This window comes from Octodon degus, unplaced genomic scaffold (genome assembly GCF_000260255.1).
Source record: "Octodon degus isolate 3935 unplaced genomic scaffold, OctDeg1.0 scaffold00005, whole genome shotgun sequence".
NCBI classification, from domain to species: Eukaryota; Metazoa; Chordata; class Mammalia; order Rodentia; family Octodontidae; genus Octodon; species Octodon degus.
The window spans coordinates 25,502,210-25,522,340 of record NW_004524581.1 but is presented as its reverse complement, the minus strand read 5'-3'; the positions used below and the strand labels follow the sequence as shown (position 1 = coordinate 25,522,340).

The 20,131-nt window shown below is 55.2% G+C and overlaps 2 protein-coding genes across 4 annotated transcripts in view; one reads left to right on the top strand and one right to left on the bottom strand.

The window, feature by feature from the left end:
• Daam2 (dishevelled associated activator of morphogenesis 2) overlaps positions 1-5,740 on the top strand; it is a 107,853-nt gene extending 102,113 nt beyond the window's left edge. The window contains exons 20-25 of the mRNA XM_004624168.2: positions 179-347; positions 506-613; positions 2,041-2,101; positions 3,452-3,583; positions 4,077-4,247; positions 4,383-5,740. Coding sequence (XP_004624225.1) covers positions 179-347; positions 506-613; positions 2,041-2,101; positions 3,452-3,583; positions 4,077-4,247; positions 4,383-4,610 — 869 coding nt within the window. The 3' untranslated portion in view covers positions 4,611-5,740. The remainder of the gene's footprint in view (positions 1-178; positions 348-505; positions 614-2,040; positions 2,102-3,451; positions 3,584-4,076; positions 4,248-4,382) is intronic.
• Positions 5,741-7,522: 1,782 nt separating this feature from the next.
• Positions 7,523-20,131, bottom strand: part of Mocs1 (molybdenum cofactor synthesis 1) — a 30,606-nt gene continuing 17,997 nt past the window's right edge. The window contains exons 4-11 of one of the 3 annotated variants that reach the window (XM_004624167.2): positions 13,972-14,136; positions 13,814-13,875; positions 13,392-13,503; positions 13,045-13,157; positions 12,785-12,895; positions 10,834-10,954; positions 10,335-10,382; positions 7,523-8,780 (exon numbers count right to left, since the gene is read on the bottom strand). In XM_004624167.2, the coding sequence (XP_004624224.1) occupies positions 8,023-8,780; positions 10,335-10,382; positions 10,834-10,954; positions 12,785-12,895; positions 13,045-13,157; positions 13,392-13,503; positions 13,814-13,875; positions 13,972-14,136 (1,490 nt within the window). In that variant the 3' untranslated portion in view covers positions 7,523-8,022. Of the gene's footprint in view, positions 8,781-10,319; positions 10,383-10,833; positions 10,955-12,784; positions 12,896-13,044; positions 13,158-13,391; positions 13,504-13,813; positions 13,876-13,971; positions 14,137-20,131 lie in introns of all 3 variants that reach the window. The other 2 variants (XM_023720166.1, XM_023720160.1) reach the window with 2 other exon arrangements.

The following is a 20,131-nucleotide window of genomic DNA, read 5'->3' as shown; positions in this document are numbered from 1 at the left end:
ATGTCATCTGCCTCCCTGGAGGCCGGAACAAGAGGGAATGCTCCTTACAACTTCACCGCAGCGTTGTTAGGTTTCTGACCCAACCCCCCAGATTCAAAGACACATGCTTGTCACTCTCTGGTCTTGGGCTTGTCCTGGCCCAGGCTGCGAAGGGCTCTGACCCGTTCCCCTCTCCCAGCTATCCTGCTGGCCTCCCGGGAGCTGACACGCAGCAAGCGTCTCAAGCAGATGCTGGAGGTTGTGCTGGCCATCGGCAACTTCATGAACAAGGGGCAGCGCGGGGGCGCCTATGGGTTCCGGGTGGCCAGCCTCAACAAGATCGCCGACACCAAGTCCAGCATCGACAGGTGGGGCCCCCTGCCTCCTCAACACCTCCCCTCCCCACGCTCACCCTGTGTTTCCCTCCCCTGGCTCCTCATCCATTTCCCTTTCATGTACCTTATCTTCCTCCTGAACCCCATGCCAGTTTCCCCACTCTCTCACCCCTGGCCCAACTCATCCACAGAAACATCTCTCTGCTCCACTACCTGATTATGATCCTGGAGAAACATTTTCCTGACATCCTGAACCTGCCTTTGGAGCTACAGCATCTCCCGGAAGCCGCCAAAGTCAAGTGAGGGTCCCCCCTTCCAAGGCGTCCTTCTCCCTGCCTCCCAAAGCACTAGTGATGGGTAGTGTTTTGGAACTTCTTTTTGGGAGACCTGAACAAAGACACTTTGCCCTTAAATCCGTGTTGTGGAGATGATTCCAGAAAACACTAGTTAGGGAGTAGAGAAGTGAACCAGGTATGAAAGAAGGCCAGTTACAGGAGCCATATTAAGCCTATTCCTACTGTGGGCTCCACCCCATGAGGGAACTCTGGGAGACAGCTCTCCCTGGTCCTGCCACCTGAGGAATGAGGGCACCAGGTGATCCTACAGACTCCCTTACCTGTCACTGGCTGGAGGAACTGGGTTGTAACTCTCTGGCCATGGGCGTGGGCGGAGGACATTGGCCCAGACATTAGCCCCCAGACCATTATTATCATACGAGTTGGTGGACTTAAATTTCCACTTCAGCTCACCCAGCTGAAGGGTCACAACCCTGCATTTTACTGTGCTGGACACCAACAGCAGCTACTATAGAAATCGGGGCTGGACTTAAGGGTGCATAGAAGCCATGTCCAGTAGCACTGGAAACGTGGCAAAGGCTAACAGGTACCCAGGGCTTACTGCACGTAAGACCCTGCATCTCAATCTGTTGCTACTATAGATTCACTGAGATGAATGTAGAAAAACTAGGAGTCTACACTCGGTGAGGTGGGGCATGCCTGGATCTCCACCCTCTGGGAGGCTAAAGCAGGAAGATTTTAAGTTCCAATCCAGCCTGAGCAATTTAGTCACTTGGCCACATCTTGTCTCAGAGTAAAAGGTTTTAGAAGGTCTGGGGTTGTAGCTTAGTGCAAAGCCACTGGGGGGGTCCAATCCCATTACAGAATAAAGCACAAAAGCCCAGGAGGCTGGCTTATGATTCTGGAGGCTGGGAAGTGGAAGAGTATGGTGTTAGGGTCTCCCTATCCCCTGGAGCATAACTACAAGGCCAAATGCATCCCTCAGCAAGACAGCAAGCCTGCTTCCACTTTGGGCCCCCAATGCATCTTGGGACAGCCCTTTCATGACCTCATCATATCCTAACCCCACTAACCAACCTGCAGTGACTATTATTGTCTGGATTTGGGGACTGCAATTTCCAATAGGAACTTCAGGGGGTGTGTGCCAACCAGAGCCCCCTGCTGGGAGCTGATGAGTATTACCAGCAACAGATCTAAGTCAGAGCCAGGCGTTTCTGACCTGGAAGGATCCATGGGGTACAACTTCCACCCCTGTTATTGTATAAAAGTGTGGACCATTTGGAGAGAAGTGAGTTCCTAGGCCCACATGTCCATCACTGACCCCAGGCCCTTGGCTTGTGCTTCTCGCTGCCCCTCTCCCCGAGCCAGCTGTGGCTGCTCACACCGCGGCTGATTTTCTTCCTTCCTGCCCATCCCCTCTCCGTCCACAGCCTGGCCGAGCTGGAGAAGGAGGTGAACAACCTCAAGAAGGGGCTGAGAGCTGTCGAGGTGGTAAGTGCGTGCTGTGACATCTGCCTGCCTAGGCTTGGGGACGCTGTTGGAGAAGTCGTTCCTGCTGCCTGCCCCTGAGACATTTCTGTGACCCAGAGCTCCTAGCCGGGCTGCTGGAACAACCAGCACAGTGGTACAGCCCTCAGGAAAGTGGGGCATGCACCGGACACCGTTTCTGTACCAACAAACAGTATGGCGCCCACACAGCAGCAAGGTGGCATGAACATGAGTCTGCCCTGTATTCCTCCCCAGTTTCCCTGTCAGGTAGAGTCAGTGTGGACCACTGCCCCCAGGAGGCCCTGTGTCTCCTCACCTTATCCCGGGCCCTGGAAGACCCAGTGTTGACTTTGTTCCTTCATGCAACTAGAGCAAAATTCCATGAACTGAATGACTTAGAAGCAAGAAAAAATTTTGTTTCTGACTATGCTGGAGCCTGGGGAGCCCAACATCAAGGATCGAGAAGATTCAGTGTCTGGCAAGGGCCTATTCAAAGATAGGGCCTTCACCCTTGGCCTCATGGGGTAGAGGGCAGTCACAGAGTTCCTCAGCCTCTTACCGGGGTGACAGTCACATTCCAGAAGGCTCTGCACTCAGGCCCCCATCACCTTGTGAAAGGCCTCACTCTGGAGACCTTCACCTTTAGGGGTTAGGATTTCAACATAGGAACTTTGAGGGGGAGACAGAACTCAGACTCTAGCCCCAGGTCTCTGGTCCCCACCATTCCTGCTCTGATAGCGTCTCAGCTAACACTACACAGGGCCCAGATGTTTTCATTCCTCTGTCCCTCAACACTGGGAACTAGTGACTGTTACCATCTTCACTGTGAAGGTGGGCGGGAGAAAGAGGGATCCCAGGAAGCAAGCTTAAGTGTAGGAAAGAAGAAAGTACCTTCTTTTTCCACCATGGAGGATGGGGAGGTGAGGCCCAAGTGTCCAGCTGTCTAGTCCTTTGAAACTCAGAGTGTGGTCCATGGTCTGTGGTCCAGAGGCATCTCAGTGAGCTGGGATCTTTAGGGTATGGCTTAGCAGCCTTTCTAATCCCCTGTGGGTCCTGTTCAGGATCAGATTCAGCCCCCCTGGTTCAAGAGCCCTCATTTCTTGCGATTCCCTGGTTGATGCTGCTGGCCTCAGACCAGCTTTCAGTAACAAGGCATTAAGGGATGAAAGACAGCAGTCCTGGTGGCCGGGACACAGACAGGGAGGCAGATGGGCTTGTGACCCTCGTGGTCCTTGTCAGGATGTGGATTTCCCCCCTTCCTCCATGTGAGTGCCAAGGAGGAGATAGCATGACCCCCAAGTTCCTGCCTCTCACCGTGCATCCATCTAAGCATCCTTTACCTCCCCTTCCCAGGAGCTGGAGTATCAGAGACGCCAGATGCGGGAGCCCAATGATAAGTTTGTCCCCGTCATGAGCGACTTTATCACGGTGTCCAGCTTCAGCTTCTCAGAGCTGGAAGACCAGCTCAATGAGGCCAGGGATAAGGTAAGGGTGTCCCTGCCTCTGCCTTAACCAGCCTTGGCACCGTGTCCCCACTCCTGCAAGACAAACAGGGCCACCCATGTAAGTGGATAGCTGTCCCACGCCTTACCTTCTGGGTCTGCTAAATGCTTAAAGTCCCATTCAACAGATGTGGTTAGGGTTAGGTCAAGGGCCATGCGCAAGGAACAGTGGACAGCTGGGTAGGAAACCTGACCTTGCAGCCCCACGTTGGACTGGCTGTTGCCCGCACTCATCCGGACACGGATCCATTTGGGACTTGGAGGCCTGGCGTGCAGCCAGGGCTTGGAGATTCAGCTCTCCAACAGGCTCCCAGCAGGCTGCCACATCCGGATCCCAGGCCTACCCCAGACGGCCTCAAGCCTTATGGGGCCGCAGACCTGATCCCTGGGGCTCCCCACTCCAACCACGCTAGGTGTTCCTGGCCTCCGGTGGCGCTGCCCCTGACAGGCCAAGCTGTCCCTCCTTCCTTCCCCAGTTCGCCAAGGCCCTGGTGCACTTCGGGGAGCAGGACAACAACATGCAGCCCGAGGGCTTCTTCGGCATCTTCGACACCTTCCTGCAGGCCTTCTCAGAGGCCCGGCAGGACCTGGACACCATGAGGAAGAGGAAGGAGGAGGAAGAGCGGCGGGCGCGCATGGAAGCCATGGTGCGGTGCGGGGCTGGGCCGGGGCGAGAGGACGCGGCGGGTGAGGGGCAGGGCAGGGTCAGCATGGGCCGTGGGCAGGCCCGCCAGGAAGGGGCTCGGTGCCCTCCCAGGCTCAGCTCCGCACCCCTCCTCCAGCTGAAGGAGCAGCGCGAGCGGGAGCGGTGGCAGCGGCAGCGCAAGGTCCTGGCTGGCGGCTCGCTGGAGCTGGAGGAGGGCGGCGAGTTCGACGACCTGGTGTCGGCTCTGCGCTCCGGGGAGGTGTTCGACAAGGACTTGTCCAAGCTCAAGCGCAGCCGCAAGCGCTCAGGGAGCCAGGCCCCGGACATCACCCGCGAGCGGGCGTTGAACCGGCTAAATTATTGACCTGGGGACTGAGCACTCTGGAAGCCAGAGGCGGGCGGGGCCGCGAGGGCGGAGTGGAGTAGGTGGTGAGATTACCGCTAGGTGCTGGGTGTCCAGCCCGGGGCTGGGTCCTGGGGCGGGGACTCCCCCACTTACCTTCAGGGGCTCCTCTGGTCTCCCTTAAACGAGATTTTTTCTGGGTCCTGGCCCCCAGGGTTCATTCTGGGAACTCGCTTGGCTAGCCCTGGCCAGGAACCCCAGGTGGTAGGTGCCTGTCCCCCATCCCAGGCACTCAAGCGTCAGACCAGAATTGTTTCAGATCTAGACCCGTGAAGTCCATGGACCGTGTCCAGATCTCCCGTGCCATGGGAATGGCGGGGAGCAGATTCCCAGGGAGTGAGCAAGGGAGATCCCAGCTCCTGGCTCTCATTTGGGACCAGTTTTCAGCTTGGCTGGGAACAAGGAAGACATGGTATGCGAGAGCAGCCAGCTCAGCTCTGGCCCGCTCCAGAAAAACCAAGGTGCGAGGGTGGGGCAGGGCCGACAGGAGCGGCTCCGGGTGTCGGAGGTCCTTTGATCTTGCCTTTCGCCATCCATCGCCACTAATCCACAGTTCAGAAACTACCCCCCACCCCCGTGCTCCAGGATTACGGGTTACACCAAGCTGCGTCGGGTAAGGGGGGGGGGTCCAAGAAAGACCTGCACCCACACACCCGTGCTGCAGACCTGAGGGCCTCTTGAGCACGCCCCACAGCACCAGCCCATTGTCAAAGTGATGCACAGCAACCTCACTTGTGGCCAGTGGTGACAAATACCAGCGGGTGACCCTTGAATGCCACACTCCTGCAGGAGCACCCCAGCCTATGCTGGGTATTATCATGTAGCCCCCGCCCTTTCTCTACCACCACAGGGCAGAAACTGCCTTGGCTGCACATCCTGCAGACCGCTTGGAACTGCAAGTGCCTGGCCCTGGGGAACTTGAGTCCTGAGAGCCAGGGCTGCCCTGGGCCTTTCCATGTTGCCATCTCTTAGGTGGCCTCTCGGTCAGGTCCGGTGTTGTGGGGCCATGCACATGGGGAAGGCTGGCTTAGTTGAGGGTACCCGGTCTCTGGTGCTGTTTGGCTCTTCCCTGAGTTTCAGGGGGCTTTTTGTCCATCTTGAGCTGTCCTCGAGGGCTGGATTGGATGGCTGTACTTAGGCTCATTTTCTAAGTGGAGGAGGTGAGGCCAGGTCCCTCAAGGCACTTACTTTCTTTCCCGCGTCCAGCCCAGCCCGGCCTCTCTGCCCTATTCCTGTGCCCTGGGTCCTTTGCCAGGGTACGAGCTACTGGCTGAGCTCACTCTTCTGCTGCTATCTTTGCACTGAGTCAGAACCTGGGGGTGGTGGACACAAAACCGTAGGGGAAGGAGTGAGGTTGGTAAGCACAGCAAGTGTGTTGGTTTGAGGGGAGTGGGCAGGTGTGTTCCGGTGGCGGGGGGATATGAGCAGTTGCATGCCCGGCCACCCTAGGCCCAGGTGAGGGCAAGCTGAAGGCTTCTGGGAAGAGCAGCTGCAAAGAGTCTGGTGAGGTCCAGAGTTCTCCCTGTAAGCAGCAGGCTATGGGATGGCGGCATCATAATCCCAAACGGGCCTGGCTGAGTGAGCTTAACACTCGAGGGGGAGAAGGCTCCACTTCTGCCTGGTAGGTGTGTCCAAATCCTAGCCTTCCCACCTACCCAGGACCGGCTCTGTACCATAAGGAGGGATAGGGAAGCTGTTTACACTGCAGGTGATCCTCACAAAGGCAGTGTTCGGGTTGTTTACAGAGGGTGCAGGTGTTGTCCCAGAGCCCAGCCTTCTCACCCCCAAAGGCTTTTTCTTTCCTATTTATTTTCTAGATCTGGCTAGTGGCTCTTGGTACTAGTTGGTGCCACTGTAGCCAGGTCAACAGTGCCGGGGTCCATCACGCTCCACTCAGTAAAGGGTCTGGTGCCCGCGAAGATGGCCAAGCGGGTTCTTGACGTTAAATGATTAAGGCTATTCATACTTTCCTTGGTCTTCCTGCCCCCTGGGTTCCACCACCCCAGCCCCATCTGGGTAAGATACTGTGGCTGGCAAGCTAAGGCACCCCTTCCTAGCAGCATGCACTTACTCCCTGTCTACCTGTAGCAATGTTTGGGAGAGAATTCTTCAGGCAGGTAGGGGAAGCTCTGGTTCAGGCTCTCTCTGCCCCTATCCCACTGCCACCAAGTGGGGAGCTGTGACCATCTTCCCTGCCCTCTCCCAGGGCCCTCCACCCCCTTGAGGCCAGGCTGCTCCACCAGCTGTCTCGGGTGATAAACGAGGCTCATGTACAAAATCCGCAGTGTTCTTTTTACCTGCACATTTTTATAAGGATATATTGTAATACTAAAAACTATTAAATCTACACCCCCCCCCAACTGCCTAGAAACTTGTACTTTTTCCCATAAGGGACTTGGAGTAGGTCAGGAAGTAGAACGTCGGCCAGCACACCCCAGTCCCAGGTAGGTGAAAATAAGACTGGGGGACCACCAGGGACAGACCTGAACGTACCCATGCAAGAAGAGACACCCCAGGCAGCCAGGTGCTCGTTTGGGCATGGGAGAAAGCGCTAATTCACTCTTCAGGAGCTGGGGCAGTTCTGCACAGGGCACAGCTGTGTGGGGAGCCTGCTCCTGCCCTATTCAGGGTTGTCTCTTCCCCAGGGGTGCGTTAGGATGGAGGTGAAGTGTAGCAGTGTGCTGCTGTGGCCACAGATACAGACCTCTTCCCTGCATCTCCGAAGTTGGCACTGTGGCTTTATTTGGGTGCTAAGTGAGGGTGACTGCTAATGCTCTGCTCGCCCATGTTCCAGGGTAAAGGGGGTGGGCGCGGGAGCAGGCGTGGGATACGCAGCCAGCCAGGGGTCCGCAGGGCTGAGCCCACACGTGGGTCCTGCTGAGCGCCCAGTGCCTGCAGCTGGCTGGGCCCACACTCGGGCAAAAGGAGGGGACAGGTGGCTCTCGAAGGTGGGGTGGCAGAGATGGGAGGAGGGGGTGTGGCTTTTCCAGTGTGGAGGCAAAGCTGCTGCTGAGAAGTCTGGAACATTCCTGGTGCAAGCATGTACTTTTTTTTCCTTTCTTGAAGTGGCTCCTTGGCAGAACGAGCCCTTATTCTTTCCCCATAGAAGCAGGAGAAGTGAAAACTCTAAGGTACAGTCTAGGCTGAAGTGCGCGCCTCCATAATGGGACACAGTGTTTGGGGATCTAGCGGTGCAAACTCTCCAGTAACTTAAGAGTCCCAGTCATGTAAAGTGAGCTCCACAGCTTAATAGAAATCATCCAGCAACAACGAGGGCTTGACTTTGGGTTCTGACCAGTGAAGGGTATGCTTTAGTAGCAGGTGGGAGGAGCCTGACACCCTGCCCTTGGCCCCAGGTGTGCGCCTGGGAGTGCTATGCCCGGTGGAAGTCCCCACGCTGGCCTCCGGTCTTGCTGACCAGCCTGATCTCCCCTATCTCGATGTCCCTGCTGACGGCCTTGCACATGTCATACAGGGTGAGGGCCGCCATGGCTGTGGAGGTCAGGGCCTCCATCTCCACCCCAGTGGGGCCCCGAGCTCGGCAGGATCCCCGGATGACCACGGCATGGCGTGAGGGGTCTAGCCTCAGCTGCACTTGGACGTGGCTCAGGGACACATGGTGGCACAGTGGAATCAGCTGGCTAGTCAGCTTGGCCGCCTGGACCCCAGCCAGCTGCGCCACCCCCAGGGCATCTCCCTTCTTTAGCTGGTTTTGCTGGACAAGCTCGAAGGCCACAGGCCCCAGCAGGACCACAGCGGAGGCCACTGCCTCCCGGTCTGTGTCTGGTTTCCTGCCCACATCGACCATAGCCGCCCGTCCTTCTGAGTCCACATGTGTGAGTTGATCTGAGGTTGCCCAGGGTCCAGAGGTGGTGGCAGGAGCCTGGGTCCCTGGGCTAAGGCACATTGAGGTAGTGTCCAAGTCTGCCTGGGAGCCGTAAAGTCTCACGGGGGATCCAGCCCCCAGCCACTGCCAGGCCAGAGGCGCCTGTGGGGCCCGGTGTTCTGTCCACAGAGTTGCTATCAGGTGAGAGAGAAGCATCCTGGGCCTCCGACCCTGAGCAGGGCCAGGTCCCCAGGAAGAGGTGACTGGACTGGCTGGTGGGGAACCTTGGAACATCGAAAAGAACCCTGGAAGGCAGGAAGGAAGAGAAGACTCAGCCTAGAAGGCAACCCTTTTCCAGCCTCCTCTTCCTGGCCCACACCTCACACCAGAGAAAGGAATGCAGCAGAAACAGCACAGAGAAAAGCAATGGAACAGGAGGCAGGCGCGAGACGCTCAGTTCAAGCTCACAGCCCTGCACCAGTGTGGCACGGTGGTGGCAGCCAGGCACAGTGGTGGGGGTCTGCTGGGCTCCCCTTAAGACCTATAAGAACCCACTTAATACAAGCTCATCTTCAATGTCTCATTTTCTTCAAAGACACTATGGCTGGGTCTCACCCTACGTTACCAATTATAGTCACTCTCATCTACGTATTCTTGATGAGGGGTTAAGAATGATCATTAAGATACTAAGTGAAAGTGTCTTTCAAGTCCAGCAAGTGCATCAAAAGGCCAGGAGAAATGACAGACTGATTCTCCTGTCCATGAGCCCTGGAAAGGATGTCCCAGGCTGCTCGTACTCCAAAGGAGGGCCGGGGACCAAGAGCACCCATGGCTCCCAGGACCTCAGCGATGGGGCCCACCCTAGACCACCCCAGTCAGAATTGAAAGATCCCAAGCAGTTCCCAGGCCCAGGCAAGGCAGAGGCCCTATTCTAGGCCGCTCTCAGCTTATGGGACCTAAGAGCAGCACTCCAGCCCTGAGGCTTGTGCCTTCTACTCCGGGTGGCCGGCGTGCTCAGGTGGGCCTTGGGCCAGCTCTGGCCCCCGCCAGCCTACTTTGCTGGGTGCCCCCAGGCCGGCCAGCCTCGGGAGAGAAGCCTCCCTCCAGGTTTGCTCACTGCTCTTTATCGGCTGGTGCAGAGTTCAGAGACCCAGATGAGCGTGTGACCAAGGGGTGAAGCCTTATTGCCCCCATCCGGGCACTGTGCTAGGAGGCAGCGGCAGCCCTGCAGCTCCTGACAGCTCAGCCCACTTCCCAGGGGCGGAGACAACCAGTATTTTCACCCAGAGGAACTTAGGTCAGAACCAGCAGTCCGTGTGCGTGCACTCCATCCTGTGCGCGCATGTTCCCAAGAGCCAATTGGATATTGGGAAGTGGAGATCCTGGCTGCACCCTCTCGCCCCACCAGTTGAGGTTCTGAGCTGGCTGTCCCAAGCCAAAGCCGGCACAGACATGCAGCACATGGGGCAGCAGGGCAGACATATGGGCATGGCCCAGCCCTTACTACAGAGGGGAAAGATGGCTGCTGGCCAGTGTGTCTCAGCTAGGAGGCTCTGGAGCTGAGGACAAGATCTCCACTTGAACCAAAGTCTCCACTGTTCATGAACTGGGTGATCATGAAATCTAGGACTCCCCCCCACAAGCTGATTTCCGGAGGGAGACTGGTCACTTTTGGGGTGTATATGGTAGGGGAAGACACAGGGCTTGAAGGGGTAGGAAAAGATGGAGGAATAAAAGGGACACACAGATGGGAAGGTCAGGATGAGATGCAGGAGCTGGGGGTGTCTCGTGGCTGGGGACCCCACCCCGCAGCTCCCACATGACAAGGGGGCGTGGTTACGTACTGATGGGTCACCCACCGATGAGGATCATGGGTCGGTTCTTCATCTGGGCAATATTGAACATGCCTGGGATGGGGGAAGATGGGGTGGGGGGAGAGCAGGGAAGGGGGAGGAGAGTTCACCAAGGTCAGTGGGTGGCCAGAGGCAGCCCAACAGCCCAGGATGCATGCACTCAGCCACCGGTGTCCTGGCGCCGACTTCCCCTGTGCACCAGTACAAGGCCCCCCAGGACAGAGCCCACAAGACAGTTAGCAGCCACCCTCTGTGGCCAAGGCACTATGTGGAAGGAAACAGGCAATGACTCACTTGCCCTCAGCCCAAGAGAATTTCCAGGTGCAGCTGGGCAGCACTGGCTACACCCCCATCCCCCAGGAAGACCTGTCATTGGGTGTCAAGTCCAGAGCTCCCTCAGGAGCGGGCACTAGCAGGGCTGACGCAGAGCTTCCTCCTGGGCTCTGTCCTCTCACCCCAGTGCCCCCAGGCCTCCCTCCTGGTGGCACAGCCCACCCGCCCCTACCTGCATGTTGCCGCTTCTTCCTGCCCACGGCAGCCCCGATGATGGTCAGCAGTTCCTCCTCTGAGGCACCGGCCCGCAGGTGGTCCCGCAGTGAGACCTCCGAGTTCCCGAAGAGACAAACCTGCATAGGGACGAGAACAGGTGGTGTGCTTGTCCCTGGGCTTCTGCATCTGAGTGAGCCCCCAACTCCATGCCAGCAGCCCCCTCCTGTGGCACCACCTGAGGGACAGAGGTACCAGAGAGTGGGGTCAGCGGAGTCGGAAGAGCAGGAAGGAAACCTGGCCTTCCCATGCCTGTGCTCAGCCACATCTCCTCCTAAGCATGTAACGAAGACGGTGCCAAAGGACCTGGCTCCGTATCTTCCTCTGTGACACGGACATGGCCTTGATCACCATGAAAGTTGGCCCCAATCAGTTGGAGCTAGAACCTCATGCATAGCACACACAATCACTCTTTACCTTGGCCCCACCTGGCCCCCTCACCAAGGATGTCACAGCCCACCCCTGCCCCTGCCCCTGCCCCCATCAAGTCTCAGGAGCCACCAGGGGCTGGCAGTGATCCATCCTGTGGTCACCTAAATTGCTTCCTGGTTTTGAGAGAGGCAGGGGCAGTGGGGTTAGGGGTGGATGAGATGGTCTTAGCCGGCAAGACCCCCACCTTCCATCCACAAACCTCACAGAGGCACCTGCTGAGGGGCAGCTCTGCACAGGGCACTGTGGACAGAGGGCCAGAAGAGCACTGGAGAAAGACAGCAATGAGCAGGCTCTAAGCTGGGAGGTGTAACGGTCTCACTGGTGCTGGCTTCCCCACTGCTACCCTACCAGACCCTAGTCTCCATGCTCTGCCCTTCTCTGAAGCTAGGAGGCCTGGCCCGTGGACTCCCCAGTGGCTGGCTTCTGCCTGGGAGATCAGGAGATGAAAGAAAAGCAGTGTCAGGTATTTCCTGCTTCCACATCTGGCAGCAGCTGCTGCCCTTCAGAGCGGAAGTGCCAGTGATGTCACTTCCTGCCTGTCTCACCTCCGTGGTGCAGTTGTTGGCGGATTGTGTCAGGGTGCCTCAGTGTCCCTTGTTGTTTCTTGCATGCCTAAACATGCTAGACAGCCTCCATTCTCTTCAGGAACCTACCTCAGAAAACTGGGAAGCAGGCTGTGTCCCTGTTATAGCATCTGTGATTGATGTCAATCACTACTGACATCAATCATCTGACATCTTCTGATGTCAATCTGGATGCACCTAACCTTTAGTCCCTCTGTCGCCAGCCTGAACAGGTCCCAAGGCCTGGCAGCCATGTCTCCCTCTTGCTCAGAAACCTCATAGAGCCTCCCATTTACAGAAGAACTTGTTCTAAATCACTTTACCCAATCTGACTTCTGTCACCATGAGCCCATGTGTGCCCTTTCTCCTGTGATGTCCCTGGCTCCAAGGGGGTCCTTGTTAAGCCTGGGGGTCCTTCACCCCCGCTGCCTGCCCCACCATGCCCAAAGACAGGGGATCGTGGGCTTCTGCATGCTACTGCTGTGGAATCCCGTGGGATTATTCTGTGCCTGAAAGGGGGTGGGCTCTTGTATTCCCTGCAGGGCCAGGGCTGCATCCAGGCACTAAGCTCACGACCTAGGTATGGGTCATGGATGCTGGTTACAGAGCTGAGCTCCTGGCATGGTGCAGGGGGCCACGCAGGTGGGGCACAGTGCATACCGATTCTCTGCCCCTGCCCTGGGAGCGTCGACTGCAGAAAAGGGGCTCCCAACAAACCGGAAACTAACTCAGGGACCCCGAGGAAGAGGGGGGCATGGGATCAGGGTGACCGTGCCGCACAACCCGGAGCTCACTCTCTTCCCATTCCCAGTGGCCCCAAGCTCCCAGCAAGCCTGGCTGCCACGCCTAGTGGGGAGCTCAGGTGGGAGCAGACGGAGGCAGTGACTGAGGTGCTGGGGAAGGATGGACGCACACCTTGAGGTTCCCGTCGGCCGTGACGCGCAGCCGGTTGCAAGTCCCACAGAAATGTTCCGACATGGACGTGATGAAGCTGATCTGGCCTTGGAAGCCGGGGATCCTAAAGGTCTATGGGGAAAAGGGCCAGCCAGGGAATGGGGGACTGAGCCCGAGCACGCCCTTCAGGGAGGAGCCGCCCAAGGTGGGCGGAGCCAGGCGCTGGGGGGACAAAAGGCTCACGTCTGTGGGGTGGCTGCCCCCTGTCCCCAGTCCCCAACCTTGGCAGTGCTCGATTTCTCCTCGGGCAGCTTCTCCAGCTCGGGCCACTGTTGCCGGATGGTGTCCAACATCTCCTTGTAGCTGACCATCTTCTTAAAGTTCCACTTGTTGCCTGCATTTGATGGAGAGGGTGCGGTTCCAGGGGGCTTCTGAACCAGAGCTGCAGGGACCCTGGGTCTTCAAATACCACCTTCCCGCCCAGCAGAAGACCTCTTCCCCTCTCTGGGAATGTGAGGACGGGAGTGGGGTTCCCCCGGCAGATCAGTCACAGGGCTGCGGGCCCCTCAGTGTCCACCGCAGCGCCCACCCCGCCTGCCGCTGGGCCCCAGACCCAGCAGCTGCTGACCGTCGAAGGGCATGTACTCTATGAAGCGCACGTCAAGTGGGAGGCCCTCAGTCAGCGCCACAAAGCTCAGCAGCTCATCTTCGTTCAGGCCTCGCATGACCACGCAGTTCACCTGGTGAGGACACAGGACCCAGGGACCGTGAGGACCCTCTCGTGTGCCCTCCCCACGCACCCCTTGGGGGCGATCTTTGTGAGACAGGAGCCTGCAAAGGTCTTCTATGGGGGACCCACTCCCTGCCTCGACCCACCCAATTTTCCTAGACTTGTACAGTTCCCTGGGGTCACTGCTTTTTCGCCTGGCTTCTGGGAAGAGGTTGAGACAGAGCTGAATGCAGCTGGCACGGAAGTGTAGGAGGTGTCATAGTCCCCAGTCAGGGGGGAAGGGGAGGAAGGTGGAAGTCAGCAGCTGGGACAGTCCTCACCTTGACAGGGCTGTAGCCCAGCTCAATGGCCTTGTGGATACCCTCCATGACCTTGTGGAAGCCTGTGGAGAGGGATGCAGCTTATCCACAGCCCAGGGACGTGGCCCAGCCATGCAGGCTGGGTAGGAACACCTTCCCCGCACCCCTCATTGCATCACCTTTCCTGCGGACGATGAACTCGAACTTGGCAGGCACCAGGGTGTCCAGGCTGATGTTGAGGGCACTGAGCCCGGCCTTCTGCAATGGGGGCAGCAGCCGGGCCAGGTTGATGCCATTGGTGGTGATTCCGATGGTCTTCAGCCCTTCCAGCTGGTGGAGCTGTGCTGGAGAGGGAACAGGGGTGTTTAGACTGGCAAGGCCCAGAGAAGCAATGGGAGCAACATGGAGTCCCAACAAGTGCAAAGGGGCTCGCTGTGACCTCCGCTGCGAGGCAGGGCCATTGTTCACAGACATCACTGCTCGGTTGCTCTGGACCACTGGTGGCACATACATGACTCCCCTCAGGTGGCCTGGGATGATGCTGTTGGGTGGTATAAGCTGCCTGATGGGACAGTCACAAATGAACCACCAGTGGCTCAAGCAGGCAGGAACACGTTTTTAAGAACACATGAATAAAATGCATAATAAACATCGCTGCACTGTGAAACACAGTGCCCTCTGTGCTGAGGTCTTGGCTAATATAAGCTTACTGACAGGGTTGGGTCTTGGCTAATATATAAGCTTATATTAGCCAAGACCTCGGAGCAAGTTATCCTCATTCAGGAAATAAGGAAGAGGCTTAAATAAAGGTTAAGAAATTGCTCGAATTTCTGGTAAGATCAGCTGAGATTCAAGCCTGTGCATACATGACTCCAGAACTGGGTCCTAAATAACCAACTACACAGGCCATGCAGCTCGGTAGAAAGGAACAAGAAAGTATTCCAGTTCTCTGCTGCCAGGGGTTTCCGTCGCACTCAAAGTCCCTGGAGACAACATTCTCAACTGCACCAAAAGGTGACAATGCTCTAGGTAGCCTAGAAAAGAGATGAAACACTGAGAGATGAAAACCAGGTAGGAACAGATGCAGACTGTGACCATGCTCCAAAGTGCACCCAGGAGAGGGCTCTACAAAAATATAGGTGACCGGTGACACTTGCAGGAGCAGCAGGGACCCAGGGCATGGCCTGCTGTTGCCTGGCGGGGTTGTGTGTGGGTGAGCTGGGCAAGAGGGCCTCGCCCTGCCCTGCAAGCAGGGACACCAGCGGAGGCATCCAAGGTGGCTGGTGGGAATGAGTCCTGAGGTGCCGTGACACTCAGGGGACACAAAATCCTGAGACCGATAGCAGCAGCCCATGGCCAATGGGGGTCCACAGCTAGAACCACCCAACAGCTAAGGACAGTGCTTGAGAGAAACAGGTGCCCCCAATGGAAGAACGAATGGAGCAGCAGCAACAGCTAACAGGAGGACGTCCTTTTGAAAAGCAGTATCCTTGTTGGGCATGGTGGCACTTCACATACCTGGAACCCCAGCTTGCTGGAAGGCCGGGGCAGGAGGATGGAAAGTTTAAGCCACCCTGGGTAATTTAATGACTTGCTGAGACCCTGTCTCAAGATAAGAAAAGGGCTGGGGGTAGCTCAGTGGGAAAGCCCTGGGTTCATTCTTTACATGAAGCTAAGCTGGAGCTGGTTCAATCTCAAGGAAAGGCAGCAGCAATCTTTACTGGAATAGATGCTGCATGTTGAAAACAAAAATAAACATTCTGGGAAAACATTATATAATCTCTTATTATCTGCGGGGGTGGGGGAGGATTGGTTCCTTTTTATACCTAAATCCAGCTCTATATTCCCTTACATAAAACAGTGGGGTGGTTCGTATATGACCTACACACATCATCCCGCATCCTTACAATAGGCTCTCAGTATTACTTACAAAGCCTAATGCAACATAAGTGCCAGGTAAATAGTCGTTACACCATATTAAGACCACGATGACGAGGAAAAGTGTGCCTGTTGGTACAGCCGCCACCCAGGTGTGCCTAAGGACACAGCACACTTCAGTACCAATGTCACATTTTTCCCTGAGTATTTGTGACCGGTGGCTGATTGGATTTGCAGATGCAGAAACTGGGGACACGGGGACACAGAGGCAGAGTGCAGCGGCAGAAAGCAAAACCCTTGACGAAAAGTAGAAAGGACACGCGAAGGCAGGCTGAACGTTGAGCAGAATGGATTCCTGGGCACTGCACACGAAAGAACAGGGGTAAAAAGAACGGGGCTGGAAAACATCTGCCTGCTCACGTGCAAGTCCAGTAGCATCTGGAGAAACTGCCCACGTGCTAGGGTTAGGATGTGTTAAAGGAGGGAGGAACCCTGGGACCCGACGCATCCTCTGTCTCTGTCCTTGGCTCAAGGTGTGACTGCGGCTACTCACTGCTCTGCTGCGCGCTCTCAGCATTGCTATTCTCTGTCCTGGCCGGAGCGGAAGCCAAGAGGGCTCAACTGATCTTAGACTTGAACTTCTATGTGAGAGTTAAACAAACCTTTGCTCTTTATAACATTAGTTGCCTCAGGCATTTCACTGTAGTAACACAGAGCTCATCAACACTGTGTCCAAATGTTCACAGTATCTGTCTGTGATCAGGAGGATTCCAAGTGACTTTTGGATTGACTTAGCGAGCACTAATGTTTTTTTTTTTTTTTTTTAATCTAGAAGTAGCAAATTCTTTTGTAATGTGGGGAAACACAACACACATAGCTGTTGGTTTTAGCTGACTGCTACATGGATGGTGCCTAGGAACTTCCAGCCCTCGAATCAGGCACTACCATTAAACTACCCAAAGGGATGAGCCTTTGTGAAGAGCCAGCTTAGTTTCCAGTGAAGGCAGAAACCAGTAGTAAAGTGTACAAGCGAAGCTGAATTAAGAGAATAGCAGCAGAAACTGGCCAATTGAATTTAAAAAAAAAAAATCATGTTGAGTATGCACAGGAAAGCATATGCTCCACGTATAAGGATAAATTAACACAAAGCAGTCAAGAAACAGGGTGGATGTTTAGAAATGTTTTACAGCACGCTATGACTGTCTCTCCAAATACTCCACCTGGGGCACGCCTACTCTCCCTGCCACAGTTCTAGATGTCCCCCTTCATGTCTTTATGAAGTGTGACCAAGAATTCCCTGAACGCTGCTGCCGAGTGCGCCACGCGGTGGAAAGGCAGAGACATAAAAACAGGCGCAAGGCTGCGTCCTCTCCCACCGTACTCACTGCCCCTGGCCCTGCGTGCTCTCGGACCCCTCCCCACAGCCAAAATGACCAGGAGAGGTGAACATGTGGAATCAACTCAGGAGGCTGAGGCAGCGGTAGCAGGACAACCAGAGACACGGAAGAGCATTCCAGAACAGCTCCCGAAAGCGGCAAGAACGGGGAGGTAAGTATGTCCAAAGAGCATTTCCAGGGAGAGTCACTGCTGTGTCTTTTGTTGTCATCGTCTTTTTGAGACAGGGTCTCCCTATGCAGCTCGGGCTGGCTTTGAGTTCACGCTGTAGCCCAAGCTGGTCTCAAACTTAAAATGATCCTCCTGCCTCGGCCTCTTCAGTGCTGGTGGCTTGTGCCACCATTCTTGGTAATGATGTGTCTTTTATTGTAATCAGCTTTAAAAAAAAAAAAAACAAAAAACAAAAACTGAAGCACACAATGTTTTGTGATCATACCCAGTACACCCAGCTTCTGCTCCATGTGAAGTTATGCAGGGAATTTTGCAAAGCCGTGGACCTGCAAGTGCAGGCCCAAGCACAGGGAATGACCGTGGAAGTGCCACTACTTATCGGCAAGATGTGTATTTACAGAGCCCCGCACAGGAAAGGCACGTGGGAGCCACCACAGGCAGCCAGCGACGCAGAACTGGTTCAACCGTTTTCAGTAGATGTGGGCATGTTGCGCAACGAGAGGTGACTCTAACCTACTGGGGCTGCTGGGGTTGGGCAACGTGCTCCCCATACGGCAGGGACAGCGCGGGGGGGGGGGAGACCGGAAGTACTCGAGGCGCAGATAAAGACAGGCAATAGGACACCGCACGACACGGTGACCACGGCTACAAACGGTTCCCGGCAATATTCTTTCTGCTTACCTCCAATACACATGCATGTCTTCTGTTAAAGGAAAATAAAATTTTAAACATATAAGCGGTTTGAAAAAGAACGAACTGTTAATTCCGGCTCTGCCCACAAGGAAAAATCAATAAAGGTCACGGTTCCCTCTGCCGGGTCACCCCAGGAGAAACACGCAGACCGGCACCTTAAACCATCTTGCACAACTCACAGGTTGTATTTCGTACTCCGTTCGGTAAGGTCTTCATACTCCTGTCAGTGAGCTCCTTGGGCCCGCTGAGGGGTAGCAGCCGGCCTTGACCTTTCTTCCCTGAGCAGGGCCACGCAGGACAGCCGGAGCCCTTGGGGGGAGACCTGGCGCATGGCTACCCCCACACCTTGGACCCGCCCCCCCAAAAAACGCGCCTTTAAAACACACCCACAGGAGAGAAGTGATAAAACCTGGCAGGCGGAAATCGCAAGGTAAGCATGACAAATACAGTAAGAGAAAGTTTAAAATATATATTAAAAATATGAAATGAAATTTTATAACAGTAAACAGGAACAAGGGGAAGCATCAACTAAACATAACTGTGGCATAAAGAACACAGCTGCTGGGGCCAGGGAGAAAGCTCAGGGGCGTGAGTGCCTGCCTAAAGGTCCTGAGTTTGAGCCCCGGTACCGGGGATGGGAAACTGGATCAAAACATGATGGAAGAGACATGCAGGCCGGTCGCTGAAGGGCTGAAGGGCTGGCCCCGGGACGGGGAGGCCTTGGGAGGAAAGGTCGGCGGAGAAAAGGAAATATTTAAGGAGGTAATGAAACAATGTGCCTCCCACCCTCATGGCAACTGCTTTAGTATTAAAAAGGAAATTCTACTTAAGGTCAATAGAATGGATGTGGAAAAGCCAATTCAATACGTATTTTTTTTTAATGACATACTATTTCAAGAATCCGAGGAAATCGAATGCAAGGAAACGCAGACTTTCAGAGCTCAAGATCTTAATGGAGCAATAGCCAAACCAAAAAACTTCCCTGAACACCAAATGCAGACGATAAAAGAAAAGCCAAGGTTATCATAGTGGAGGAAACTTGTTTTAAATTCCATGTGCATTCAACTAATTTTATAAAGCCATTAGCCTGTTGCTTAAAACATTATAAAATTACCTGGCTATAAGATTCAGTAAGAGGGCCGGGGAGATGGCGCAATAGAATAAGCGCTTCCTTGGCAAGCACAAGGGCCCAAGTTCAATCCCCAGTTCCGCCAAAAAAAAAAAAGAAAAAAAAGAAAAAAAAAAATTCAGTAAGATTTGCCGAAGACCCGCACCAAACACTTCTAGCGTAGAGACTGACAAGACAGGAAACAGTGCCGGTGTTCTGGGCACAGCTATGGAGCTTGGGCACAAGGAGTCAGCTCCGTGAAGGACTGTGCTGGCATGTATGACAGGGAGCTTGTTTCTAAGAGAAGCAGGGGACAGCAGCTGATGGCAGCCCAAAAGTAAAATCCTAAAGCCCAAAAGTAAAATCCTAAAGAACACAAGAATTGGGTAGGGCTAAAAAATAAAAATGAGGGATAGCAGAATCCATAAAAGAGTGCTCTTTTGTTGGTGTGTGTGGCAGCGAGGGCTTGTAACGCAGTTGGTTTAATGCAGGACACATAATATATTCTGTAACATTCACCCCGTGAGTCCAGTCTTAGAGGCGTGAGGGAGATCTGTCTATGCACTAGAGACCCAAAGAACCCAGTTGCAGACCTAGAACCCATGGCGGTGTCCTGCAGGAGTCCAGCAGGAGGCTGGAGCCCATGACAGTCTCTCAAGTCCACATCAAGGATGTGCGCTGGGAAGGTCCCAAGGTCAGTGGTAGAAGCTACAAAGTCTGTGCCAGGAGTTGAAGGATCTGGGCCAGCAAGCTGAGTGATGTGCACTGGAGCCAGGAAGCAATGCTGCCGGTAAAGGCCAAAGCTTGCCTGAAGAGAGCAAAAGCCATCCTCAGCAACAGCGAAGACCCGAGCACCTCTGACAATGAGAACACCCAGTTCATATCAGGAAAACCAAAATGGCAAGCTTCTCCAAGAGAACCAACAGCATACCCCATCTTCCCCTCCAGTTCTCCTTTTATGCTGCAGCAGCAACCCTCAGGTGGGCCTCACATACCCAGCACCAGGAGGACTGGGCTCAGCCGGGTGCTGCAAGTTGACCATTAGTTCCTTACCCCGGGGAGAAAACGGGGTGTGTGTGTGGCGGGGGGGGGGG